This window comes from Pelecanus crispus, chromosome 19 (assembly GCF_030463565.1).
Source record: "Pelecanus crispus isolate bPelCri1 chromosome 19, bPelCri1.pri, whole genome shotgun sequence".
In the NCBI taxonomy this organism is placed as follows: Eukaryota; Metazoa; Chordata; class Aves; order Pelecaniformes; family Pelecanidae; genus Pelecanus; species Pelecanus crispus.
Genome location: NC_134661.1, coordinates 6,504,091 through 6,517,745, shown reverse-complemented (window position 1 = coordinate 6,517,745; position 13,655 = coordinate 6,504,091). Strand labels below are relative to the sequence as shown.

Here is a 13,655-nt window from a genome sequence, read left to right as displayed (position 1 = left end):
CTGCATTTCACAAAATTAGTGGCATAGAAGAGGACATTTTAAAACTGTTTACCACCAGAGAAGAGAAAGAATGAAATTCTTTGCCACATCCCTTTATTCTTATTCTCACTTTTCTTTAAAGGTAGGAGATGCTATTTTAATTTTGAAGAGGGTATTATCAGTTTTAAAATAAAAATATTTTAGTGCTTATTTCTTAGAATTATTCATTCCAATGGCAACCACCCCAACAGCAGTAAAATTACTGAAATACTAGAGTTTACACTTCAAGTCCTAGTCAATACAGGTGAGCCCACATAACTTTTGTTTTATTTTGTAATTTTTTCCCCTGGTGCACTGCTAGAACTGAAGATATGGAGACTTTTGTGGCCTGCAAAGCAATACAATCCGTTCAGATGTATCTCTTTTCTGCCAGCATAAACAGAAACTTTATGATAGAAGAAAAGGGATGGGTGCACTTATAGGTAAACGGAACAGGTATAGCAAATTTATGAGCATCGCTGCTCTTTTGTTTTCCACGTTAAGCATATACATTGTTTTATCCATTAAACAGACCAAGAGTATGACATACTCTCAGTCACTGTGTCAGAAAGCTAAAGAATATAAAGTTTACCTGTCTGGCTGTTAACTGTATGAGGATACTGTATGAGGATATGAACAAAGCCAAAACCAATTATTCTTCTGGAGCTCTTAGAGGGGGTTGTGTATTGACATTAGAGGCAGAGTGCAGCCCTGGGCTAGTTCTAAATTAACCCTGAAGCATGTAGAACAGGGGCTGGAACCTCTCAGGTGCAGAAGCTGGCTGGTCTTTAATGATTAGTTCAGGGGTTTTTTTTGTAAAAGTGACTGTTATTATTCCCAAGGGAAATCTATCTTTACTTCTTCACTTTTCTCTGTGTCGCTCTTGAAAGAGAATAGCTGTGAAATCGAGCTCATAATTCAACCTGAGTTAAAATAAAATTAAAACACTGTAAGCAAATCACTGCTACTGCAAAATAAACTACATCCCAACTTCTCTAGAAACCTGCACAATTCCAGCTCAAGATGCAAAAGATACAGGCCTTTCCAAGGGGCAGTCTAAGGTAGACTTAAGTTTTGGGTATTTTGGAAGTTCTGTCTTTTATAGAGGGAACCTGGAAAGATCAGTCTGTGTAGACTTAATATAACTTTAATGGCTTAATGACCAGTAACAGGGTGCTTAATGCAGTCTTAGTCACTTCCCTATTTGAAAATTAGAAACAGAAAATCAAATGACCATGGGATAGTAAGATAATTTTTGCAGGCCCAAGAGAAGAGAACTAATTTGATGAAATATGTTCATGGAGCTACTTATTAGCATTCTCAGAGCAAGGCAAAATGGTAATGAGTTATTATTTATTCCTGTGTAACATTGCGTGAGTCAATGAAGTTTTGTAAAATTGCAGAACTTGAAGGATGCTCTATGTTATTCTAAATAATGATAAAAGGCAACAGAGGAGGAGACCAGTTGTTTAAAAAAGCTGTTTTTCAACAGGTAGTGAAATATGCCAGCCCTATTATAGTACTGTGCATAGAAGAGAACTAGCCCAAGAACTCCCTTGCCTTATAGAGTAAGAAGCATTTTTCTTAACTCTGAATACTTTCCACATGTTTTTGGCAGAGCGAAGATGAGTGGTGAAGAGATTCTTGTGTGCGCGGTACAACTTGGCAAAAATTTCTGCCTCTATTTTGCAGGTAATTACTACCTACTGCTGAAAGAGATGCACTGTGTCTTCTTTCTGCATAGCAGATCAAAAGTAGATATACAATTCAGTCCTTTCCTTGGGCTGGCATCCCTGGTTTTGTGGAATCCTGTTTTTCCCCCCCCCCCGTTACCCAAGCAATCCTCAAAGCAGTCACAATCCCCACCCACTTAGAAGAATGATAGTTCTTAGATTATGGAGCTAGGCTGTTCACTGCAAAAAGAATCAGAGTTTGAGACAGCTGTCCCAGTGTGTTAACAGGTCAGTACTATGTTATTGCTGAACACCTTAAGCATTTAAATAGCTTCTTCTGTTTGAATGCTGATTAAAAAAAAATCCTTTATCAGTCTGATCTCACCTAATGTTCCTATAAGCTTCAGTCTGAAGCATTGTTAGCCACGTATTTGAGTCAGTGGAATAATCATTGCTTCATAAAATACATTCCCATAAAAGACACTCAGAAGGGTTGGACTGCGGTTGGGTGGACTTCGAAAAGTGGATCACTTCCAATCTTATAGGATAAAGTTAGTTAGAGAACAAACAGTCTTTTCTTTAGAAGCAATTTGTAATGACTGTTTCTTGTCCTTTTGCTCACTTAGAATAAAGGTGCCAGTGAAAACAAAAATTTGCATGCCATTTATTCCTTGGCTTAAACTCACGTGGGCTGCTCACCCTTAAGTAACCCTAAAATATTTTGCATACCTCTTGGTTTGGTGGTAACTCCAGTTCTCAAATGACTGGTGGTTTTGTCATTCTGTCAAGTTTGTTATGCTCACAAAACACTCTCTGTAGTTAGAACAGCTCAGTTTGGTGAGTTAGTGATACTGGGGAGTACAATTGGAAATGTGTAGGAGGCTGGCTGGCTTCCAACCTTGCAGAACAAAACCGTGTAGAAAATGGTTTCTTTTGTGGGGGCAGAGCTTCATATTGTTTTTTCTTTCCTTTTTTTTCATTGCTCACTTGGAACCAAGATGATGATGGTAAGCTGAAAACTCATCATTTATTAATTACCAAATTTACCCAAACTAACCTGCTCACACTTACTAACCCACAAATGCTTTGTGTGCCTTAAAAAACAAGTGTGTGGTTTGTTGTTTTTTTTTTTTTTTAAAAAAAAGGACCTTTAAATGCAATTCTAATTGTTGGGCAAAAGAGAGAACTGTTACTTCCTAACTCTCATTAACAGATACAGTAGCTTCTCTTGCTTACATATACAGACTGCTGTATTCTGGGAAATCCTTCTGTCTTGCCTGGATTGCTACAAGCCAGAGATGGAAAGAATGACGTGGCCTCCATTTTGTATGATTGCCATTCTGAGAACTTATTTCACCTGGTATCCTTAATGACAAGGTTAAGCCTGTAGCAAACTGTTAAGATCTGAGGAGATTACAGCTAAAATATTTGACCCTCTTTGCTTAATATTTCTACAGGGCTAGAATGCGATGCGTTTTGTAAGGAAAAAATTCTCCACCGAGTCCTTCGAAATGTAAATAGCCAGTTGCTTGTGGTTCGACCCGATTTAAACATGGCAGCTTTCGAAGACGTGACAGATCAGGAGATGAAATCTGGTACACCATTTTTCAAATATATACTGTAACCATTACACTGTTTCTTCATTCTAGATGTGCTTTTGTTCTTTGTAATCACTGACTCTAAATGATGGGACTGAGAGTAAAGATTTAAACTTAATTCGTAAGAATAAAGCTAAGCTAACAGAACTGAAATTTTGTGTCTTGTGCATTGGTAATGGGTTAGATTCCTGGATTAGACTGAGGCCTGCAGGATGTCCCATGCAGAAAAGGGCTGGTAAGATTTTTTGTTAGCTCTGATCACAAACTAAATTCTTAATCCTTTTGTGTGTGTGTTGGATTACAAAAAATCATTATTAGGTTTAAACGGACAATGTATTTAGCACTAAAAGCTCTTTCTTCTAATGGCAGTAGTTAACAATGTACTTACGGTTTTGGCTTTGATATTTTTTGGGGGGGGGGGTCAGCAATTCATTCAGAACTGTATTTGTTGAAGGTATTTATTTACAGATCACGTATATACAGATATAATCTGATTTACAGATGACTATTTACAAATCCAATTCTCACTTTATGCATGCACATAAAAGGATTTTAATATCCTACCCCTACTAACTGGTAACCTCACATGCTTTCTTGCAAATTCAAAATCTCGGTTATTGAATGATTGCAGAAAGTCAAATATGTGCTACCGGCAGTCATAAAAATTAAAGTCTTGGCTCTTCTGTCAGGAAAAGTATCCTGGGAAGACAGCAGTTGCCACTGGAATGGTAAGACGTAATGTTAAATTGTTGCAGCTCTCTCCTGAGCACATGATTAATAATAAACACTTTCTATTTAGGCAATGGAATGCACTTCAACATTCACTATTACAAAACTACCACACCTTCAGCAGGGATGCCTGTTGCATTCAGTGTCCAGGTAGAAGATAAAAGTTATTACATGTGTTGTGAGAAAGAATGTGGAAAAATGATAGTTCGATTTAGGGTAAGTATCTGTTTTCCATAGCTTATGTATATGTAAATAGTAGGCAAAATAAAGAATTCAAACAAGTATGAGCTGAAACAAAACTGCTCAGGTCTTGTGTTGGGGCTAACCCATTCCCTTTTTCTTCTTCAGGAAGGAGAAGTTCCCAAAGAAATTCCTGGTGAAAGTAATGTAATCTTTTTCAAAAAGACATTTACATCTTGTAGCTCCAGAGCATTTAAGTTTGAATACTCACTAGAACAAGGAATGTTCTTGGCCTTTGAGGAAGAAGGCTCCTTAAGAAAATTAATTCTGAAGAAACTGTCAAGAGAAGATGAAGTGGATGAAACCATGAAGATAAGTTTCTAACTTCAGTCAGAATGAAAGTCGCAACCTATGACGTACTTCAGCAGTCTTAAAATATATTTTGGCTTTTATAAAAGAAATCTTATTCTTTCTTCATCCAAGACAAACCAGTTTTATGTTTTTAGCTACCATAAGTCAATACAAAAAATGAGCATCTTACAAAGGAAAATAAATTCAAATTGTTGGCAAAAAGCAGCAGAAGAATGTTTTCCAGTCAGATAGAAGGAAAGAAAATTACACAGTGAAGAAACAAGAATGTGCATGCCTATATAGTCATGTATAGTTTGATCCCTAAAATTTACTGCCTGTTGATCAAACAGCTTTTGAATTGTGTCTCATAGATGAAGGAGACCTATTTTGGGGAGGGAGAGAAAACTGCTTAAAGTAACAGGTTTCATAAGCAGACCATGCACCTGCCCAATAAACCCTTTGACATTACTTTTTTGCATCAAGATTATTTCCCGAGTATCTTCGTCAATCTCAGTTACACAGTGACATTCTCACCTTCAACTGAATTAGAAACAACAGACAACTTTTAACTTGCTGGCAATCTTTGCTTAGAAAACTGCTAGCTTACCTGAACAATTAAAGTTCTAATAAAGCTGTTTGTCCTCAGAAGGCCCAAGAAAAAAAAGACTTATGCTTTCATGTAAAGGTTTTTAAAAATTAACAGTAAAATGTAGGTTAGTGATGAAATTAAACACAGTTTGTCCTTCTAATAATTTGGAACAAATGTAGATATGGCTGGCTCCCATAAGGACCCTATCTTACTCCGCGTATGTGAAAACGCAGTGTACATTGGGGTCAGGCTGTGAACTCCATTTCACATTCAGAGCCAAGCAGGCACTGGATTTCACCAAAACCAAAACGAACCATTTGGAATGCATTACATTAATATTGAGGAAATTTATATGGCAGGTATTATTCTTTTCTTCTACATGTAAGTGTTGGTCTTCCTCTTCTGTTCCAACACCAGGTAGTGATAACCTGAACATTGGTTGCAGCTGGGGTCCTGGGTCTTGCCATGCAACTTGCCATGCAGAAGAGCTGGTACAATTGTCGTACCCCATACAGGGAGAAGTAATCAGAGAAAACAGGAAGGCCTCTTATCTGTCATGAAATGGAGGAAAATCCTCAAATTTGCAGAAGAGATAAGTCTCAAGACTCATTTTGGTAAAAAACAAACCAAAACTGTAATTTCAGGGGCTTTAAAAAAGCATAGACATGAAAACTGCTGTGATTGATAACCCTGACTGTCTCAGCTTTTTGTGTTATGCTGCCCCTGCCATTTCACCTATCTAGTTGCTACAGGAGCACCTAGAGGCAGTAAGAAACCATTTATTTAGAATCGGGTACAGCCACCGAGTGCACTGTCACTTAGGAAGAAGTCACAGGAGGGGCTTTAAATACATTCTTGAGCACATACAGATGCATCTTCTGTTTGGTCTCAAAAGAGGAAATGACAAACATTTTCTATAATACATGCTCAAATTGTACAGAGGTACTTACCAATGACTCATACATACGCACCTGCCTCACTATGACAAAATAATGAATGTTACATTGCTATCTAAAACAGATCACATCAGACAGAAGCAACCATCTCAATTCTGACCACAAGATTAGCAAAAGGGGCCAGCTACATAGTATTTCCCATGGTTACATGAATAAGTAAGTAAATAAATAAATAAATATTCCACTCCAGACTTAAAAAAAAATTAAATCACAAAGTCTTGTAGAATTCAAACAGCAACTTATTCATTCTGTTTATTGCGTAATCAGACTGATGGTAACACACAATTCTCTTCCTCTGAGTAGTACCACAGAAGTACCATTAGAATGTGGAAACAATTAACCACTCCTTACTACTAGGAAAGTCAGAAAAGATAAAGGAGAGAAGTTAAAAACCAGAATCTCATTTACCCCTGCTAAAATGCCCTAAAACCTAAAGACATAGAAAAGAATGCTGCCTCAGTCTCATGTCAAGGTATGACAGAAAGGGTGTGTTTGTTGTCTTTTCAGTCACAAAGGAAAATGTGTACTTATGTTTATTTAGAAAAACAAACCCCAAAAAATGTTGCAGATGAACATACAGGTTCCAGGGAAACTGTGAAAGCCATATGCTATTTATGGCTCCTAAAATTTATCTGCAAAAGTCTTTTCTTCTAAGTCAATTATTGCTGTATTTTCTAATGGACATTGCTCCATTGCTCTTGTATTAAATCAAGTCTAAGTCACCTCTTGAAGTATTAAGGACAATACATATTTATAAAAAAAGTTTTATTTTTTAACATCTAAATGAAGTAACGCAGAGTAACAGTATGAACAGTAACAGTATGAATTAGTATGTGAACTTGGTTTTAGAAGGAAAAAAAAAAACAAACCTATCCACAGAGAAAACATTTTAAGTAACCCAAAAGTAGTAAAAATCATTCAGAAGCACACACACACACAATTTCTGTAAATTCTTTATTGTATGGATTAAGAAAAAAGTATTCCCTTTTCTACATCAGCTCTCAGGGTCCAAAGAGTTACAGGGTGTGCCCTACATAAAGTTCAGTTGTTGTGATGTCAGAAATAACAGTTCAATTTTCCACAAGTCAAGTTTGTTTTACAATATAGGAAACCAAACAACAGTTATTTTGTTATATGTTAGCAAAACACTTGTTAAAGCTGCCATTACAAGGGAAGTTACCTTCAGCTATGTAAGTCTGTCACTGATGTAATTAATTCCTCCCAATTTACAGTGCAGCTTAAATCAACTCACACTCACCTGGACATTATCCACTTTAAATGTACTTCTCTAACATTTTTACTGCTGTTGGATATTCATTTCTAAAAGACTATCTCTGAACTTGCTGCAGTATGTACATACTATGGACCCTTGGTTATTCATTTGTTTTGCATTAAACACGTTGGGAAAAATATGGTGAAGCAGAGGCAGCAGTGAACAATCATGTTTGTCAGGGACTCGGTTGCATCTTAGAGGCTCCACAGCATGGCAACAGCTTTGCAGATACCAACATCGTAATAGTTGAAGCAGCAGAGGCCAGCAAAGGTAACGGCCGACAGTACATACAGACCTGTATTGGCCAATTTAATGGGTGTATCTCCATGGACGTAGTCAGTTATAACCTGTCCAAGACCCCTGCAGAATAAGGGGGGGGGGTGGGGGGAGAGATTAAATCAGGAAAGAGCATTCCTCACTGAAATCCACCCAGTTTATGTGAGCATTCTACTAAGATGAATCAAACACATCATTTTTTTTCACCCGCTATCATCAACCTTTCCCAAAGAATGCCCAGCTCCCACTCAAAGGAAGATACATCTATTTTAAAAAAACCAAAACGACATTCCACATATTCTATTAAGAAATATACATATTGGCTCAGAGTTTTCTTAATGGTACTGAGGAAACAAGGTGTTGAGCACAGCTCTTTCAACAATAGAATCTGCAGAATCTGCCTCCAAGAAACAGTGGGCAGCTTATCTGACTTCCAAGGACTGAAGAAAAGTAACAAAGGAAATACCTTTCTTGCTTGAATGGCAATGTGTGGCTCTGGGACCAGCCACTGTCACAAATGTACAGAAGACTCCAGGATACGTATTTAGATTAGAAAATAGTAGCAACCAAAAAATTAGCATACTCTGGGTTTTTTCTACATCTGTCAGACTGGAAGTGAACTCTTGTCCAGATTTAAACTATCCAGCAACAGGAAGACAGAGGATGCTATTCGACCAATGTGGTAGTTCTCTTCCCAAAAGTACAATTAGATTTGTTTTCTGCAATGACAGATGTCAACCTGGTAAAAAAAGAGAACCCTATTTAATGCAACAATTTTCTTCCTAGATTTTGCCTTGGTCTAGCCTGAAGCTGAAGGACCTGTGTCCCACAAATTAAGACACACTAGTGACCTAGCAAGGTTTAAAGTCCTGGAGCAGATGCCACTGCAAGTGAACGCTGAGCTCGGTTTCACTTAGATGGGGTTCTAATACCATAAAGATGTCAAAAGCAAGAAAAGGGTTGCAAGGAACCCCTGCACACACAGAAGAGAAGCAGAAAGTGGAAGCAGGCTGAAAGGCAACTACTCTCAAACTATTACAGCTGTTTTTTATGACTGGAAGTGGAATAAGGTCGGGAGCGCAAGCAGCACTTACCCACGCTTCAAGCCTTCCAAGTGCAGATAAATAAGGCATACTTAACTTGGGATTCACAGGCTGCCCTTCAACTGTAGTGTTGATAAGGGATTTTCATAAGATCTTTTCTTTGCATAGCACAATAAGACTGAGTCATACTAAGACTTCTCAGAAAAATGGGTATGTGACAGGACGCTACTTAATTCACACAAAATCCTCATGGGAAAAGACCAGTGGCCCTGAGAACAAGAAAGGGAATTAGTGAGAAATAGCAGATGTGTGGTAGATGCATAATCTAGCTCACAACACAGCAGCTTCACTGGGCAGACAAATCTTTATTACAAGCCAGCAAAAATGGTACAAGATAAACATGGCTTCAGGTATCTTCAGTAAGCTATTGATAGGTTAGTGTTTGGACTGATAACCACCTAAGTATCTGGAGCACTATTTCCAACATACTTTGGGACAAGATTTCCTAAGGAAAAACATAGCAAAAGGTGAAAGAAAACCCCTCAAAAATATAGGCAATACTCCTCTGCAGTTTCTGATCAGCTACTAGAGGGATTATCTGATCTGTTATGGCAATCAAATTAACGTTTATGGCAAGCAAACGATCATTTTTCTTTTAAAGATATTCTAGCACTGAACACCTATGAAAGTACAAGAGGAGAATTTTCCTACATAGGAACCCCTTTAGGTTTTTAAGAGAATGTTTTGCAAGATAGGAGTTTAATACTGGAGAAACTTTCCAGCTTAAAAAGAGAACAAAAAACCCACACAAGCTGGGGAGGAATTCACTCTGATTGAAGTTACCAGCAGAGCTGCACCCAAGCAGCAAGACATTTTTCTGATGGGGGAAGTCCCCACACTGCTTATGGAAAAGGGATTTCTAGTATAAACCATCACGACACTTTCCTCAACAAGAGACATTCATTAAAGAATCAAATGTGTGTGCATTGACACAAAATGTCTTCCAGAGAACCCATTTCAACACATCAACCTGCAACAACCTGTTCCGTTGCCTGGAATTTCCCCACATGGTCACATCCAGTATGGTACCAACACGCACATACCAAACAAGTGAAGAAACGCTCCAAAGGCAGGCAAGCTTAGCTTTATTTATTTTATATTTGAAAGAGCTCTGCCAAATATGTTCAAGGATAGCCACGTTTCAGATTGCTTCTGTACTAGATTTGAGGGCTTTGGCAAGAAGCTCTCAGTCACAGTGAAGAAAGTGCAAGAATCCCTGGTACAACTTTGTAAGGGCAAAACTGAGATTTCAGAAAACCTGGCATCCCAAAGTACCATCAAGTTGCTTATCCGCTTTATCCCTGTGACAAGGAACTACAGACCAGTATCACCTCAAGACTGTAAACGCTGCCAGTTAGGCCAACCATGCAGATGGATCCGCTCCTACCTAGACTCGTCTAGCCTACTCACATTAAAGATCACAGCAGAAGTAAACTTAACAAGAAGAACAAGAGCAAGCATCCATTTCCCAGGAATCAAGAAAATAATTATCAAGGTCTCAGTTTCTTTAGTGGAATATTTGCTATGAACTTTTTATTATGCAGAATCCCATCACCATTGAGATGTACGAAGCCAGCCCACAGCACAGAACCTTAGAAGAACAACTTGTTTTATATAGATCTGTCCTGCTTCTGTTCCCTCTGTTCATACAACACTGATTCTTCTACAAGATAAAAATGTCCAAGATTCTACATAGCCAGCGGCAAGGAAGTCCTCCTAAGGTAAGATACTGTGTAGAAGAACACTAGAGAATGTTTATGGATTCCTTAACAGTAATATGTATCCTGCCTTCTGACTGGGAGAACAGTGTGACAAAGGAAGACCAAGGTACAACTAGTCTTGTCAAAGATCACAACTGTCACAGAACTTGAAGAGTAAGGGCTTTGTTTGCATCTCCTTCCCGGTGTTTTATACTAGATCAGGAAATAAGTCAGTGGGCTTACTGCCATATACAGATTTAAGACCTAAGGCTTGGAGCCATCGTGACTATCAGACTTTACTCTTAATTCTGAGGGACCTGTTGTGCTTACCAGTGGCCATGGAGAGTGAGGGCTGCAGCCAGTGAATAGTCCATGGCTGGTCCAGGATACAGGTAGGCTGCAGGAAGAAGACCCAGCAAGAAGACACTGACAGCTCGCTCACCTGTCCAGTGCAAAGACGCAGCCTTGGAACTGCCTGTAAGGAGAAATATTTTTCAATGCAAAGTTCCAGTTCAAAGTGCTGCAACCTTAAAAACAGATACCTCATCCTGATCAGCACCACACAATTACATGTTCTCTCCAACCTGATTACTAAGCTTTCATCCAAGCAAAGCCTAGATGCCTTTGAATTACTGCTACAAAATATTTATTTTACAATATCTAAAAGGTTAATTTTAAATATTCCTCTCTTTGCTGCTGCTAAGACAGACAAGCTTTTACTACAAAAGAACAGAAGCTCAACAGGTAAAGTCAAAATAAACACCAGTCCTACTTTCACAAGCTGTGGTTCAGGACTAAGGTCCAAGTCAACCATCACAGGAAAGAATCACAGAAGCATAGAATCATTTAGGTTGGAAAAGACCTTTAAGATCATCCGGTCCAACCATTAACCTAACAAGTGTCTCCAAAGGCAAAGCCTTTTTTGTCTAGTGAATTCCCTGACTGTTACGTACTATTTACTACTCCCACCTTTTGAGAAATGGCTTTGAGATCCAGACGGACACAACTACAAGTTCCAGTGAATGGCACATTATGACAACTCTGTGCACAGTTCTGCCCAGGAAACAATATTGCTATTTTTAACTGTAAATAGCAGATTAAACTTCTGGGACCATCACAGTGATACGTGGCCTAGAAGCAGCCTGAAGACCAAAGGATTTCAGTCCTCCATTGATACTCAGCTGGGTACAATCTGAACCACATAACAGATGACTCTAGAAATAGAAATAGGGAGCTCTGTAACCAACTCTTACCTTTTAGAAGCATGCAAATAGCATTAGGGAGGAAGAAAACCAAAAAAACATCTAGAAGGTTCTGGAGCAAACCAAAACCCTAACACCATAAGCAATACTTTGACCCAGAATGTCAGCATCAGCCCAGGCTAAAAGAATCAAGAACTGACTCTATGAAAATAACCTTTATCATACAATACCCCCAAAGTGCTTACCTAACACACAGATATCACCCATCCATCTAAACCAAAATGCAAAAGTTTTTCATTTTTGCAAGGAGAAAGAAATTTAGAAAAGTGACAAGATAAGGAAAGCAAAGAACCTGAACTAAACCAGGAAATGGACCTAGGCTGTGGACTAATAAGCTGTCCCTGTAGAACTCCATGGCCAAAACCACTTCGCAGCACAGGCATGAAGTTTGTTGTTAATACAAAGTCCAGAACAGAAAGGAAGGAAACGGTTTAGCTGTGTTTAAGCCAGTATCTTTTACAAGCATTTAATCATCCTTTCCACTTCTAAGTTGCGTTGTAAAGACTGCAAAACATCCCTAACCTCCGGTCACAACATTTCTCACATTTAGTTGCGCAACTGACAGACCAGAACTTGGTCTTGGTATGGTGATGTTTCATCACCTCTGTGCAGTCTTACCACACGGAGGGAGGAAAAAACTATGTAAGAAATACTCTCTGCCTGCAGATCAGACTTCTCAGATTAACCTCAGTGAATCAGAAGCTCTACCGTTCAAGAAAGAAATCACAACTGCAATGCTCCCGAACTGTAAGAAATGTTAAACCTTCTTTCTGATGTCTTTTAAAATCTTTCAACCTTTTTTTCCGCACTCGAAAGAACCACCAGCACCTTTGTTAATAAGCAGAGACTTACTTTTTTAACACACAGTTAATGTCTCCCGTTTACAGACTTGCAGCATTCGCCAGCTCCGCGCCGACATGGCTAACGCCAGTTCCCAACCCCGGCAGCGCAAGGACACAGGTACCGTGTTTTGAACCGGGGACACAGGTACCGTGTTTTGAACCGGAGCCGGGCGGAGTGCGAAGGCACAGCCGCGCTGCCGGCTGCCAAGCGCGCTGCGGCAGGCGGCGGCCACACGCCGCGGCGCCATCAGTAGCCCCGCCTCAGCCAAGAACTGCCGTGCCACGCGTCAGCGCTCTGCCCCGGTCGCTCACACCCGCCGCTTCAAGTCTCCTGCCCGGCTCAAGGCGCGGGCAACGCCGACCAGAGGCGGGTGTAACGGGCACAGCGAGAACACGCGTTGGGCTGCACCGGAGAAATCGCTGGGAGGGCGGGGGCGCCGCGGCCCGGCGCCGGCTGGCAGAGCTGCGAAGCCCAGAGCCCCGCGCCCCCCCCCCGCGCCCCCCGCCCGCACACCACGGCCGGGGCCGCCCGGGGCCGCGGGACGTACCGTGGCCCTGCTGGGGGGGGCCGTGACTCTGCCGAGCCGGAGCGCTCCGATCGGCGACGGCCGCCAGGACCGCGGGCCGGCGGCGAAGGGTCCTCCCGAGGAGAGCTGCGGAGAGAACGGGGACGCGGTGTCAGGGCGGGGCGGGGCGCGGGGCCGGCGGGGCGCGGGGCCGGCGGGCACTCACCCATGCGGGCGCCGCGGGGCCCTGCCTGCCCCGCCCGCAGCAGCACCAGCGCCGCCATCGTCCCCCGCCAGCCCAAGGGCACCGCGCACCGGAGCTGGAAGCCGCGGCCGCCGCGGTCCTTCCGCTTCCGGGCTGGGGGGCGGCGGCGGCGGCAGGGCTCGGGCGCTGCGGCGGTGGCGGAGCGGGGGGAGGGGGGGCACCGCGGGCCTGCCCGGGGCCGCCGGCGGCGGGAGGCCGAGACGGGCCGCGCCCCGCCCGGCTGCGGCTGCGGCAAAGCCGCTCGGGACAGCGGGCGCGCTGCTTCGGAGGAGACGCTCGGTCAGCCCGAAGAATCCACGGCAACGGCCACGGCGCGTCCAGACGCTCCTCACCT

General features: G+C 41.5%; 2 protein-coding genes across 2 annotated transcripts; one reads left to right on the top strand and one right to left on the bottom strand.

Annotated features, from left to right (window-relative positions):
• Nucleotides 1–1,643: 1,643 nt before the first annotated feature.
• IL18 (interleukin 18) lies at nucleotides 1,644–4,613 on the top strand. Its single transcript, XM_075723230.1, has 5 exons — nucleotides 1,644–1,706; nucleotides 1,893–1,902; nucleotides 3,149–3,286; nucleotides 4,089–4,234; nucleotides 4,367–4,613. Exons 1-5 carry the CDS (start codon nucleotides 1,644–1,646, stop codon nucleotides 4,580–4,582), a joined length of 573 nt encoding a protein of 190 aa, XP_075579345.1. The 3' UTR covers nucleotides 4,583–4,613.
• A 2,194-nt stretch (nucleotides 4,614–6,807) lies between these two features.
• SDHD (succinate dehydrogenase complex subunit D) lies at nucleotides 6,808–13,340 on the bottom strand. Its single transcript, XM_075723273.1, has 4 exons — nucleotides 13,283–13,340; nucleotides 13,099–13,203; nucleotides 10,777–10,921; nucleotides 6,808–7,727 (listed from the first exon to the last, which is right to left on the bottom strand). Exons 1-4 carry the CDS (start codon nucleotides 13,338–13,340, stop codon nucleotides 7,562–7,564), a joined length of 474 nt encoding a protein of 157 aa, XP_075579388.1. The 3' UTR covers nucleotides 6,808–7,561.
• Nucleotides 13,341–13,655: the final 315 nt, after the last annotated feature.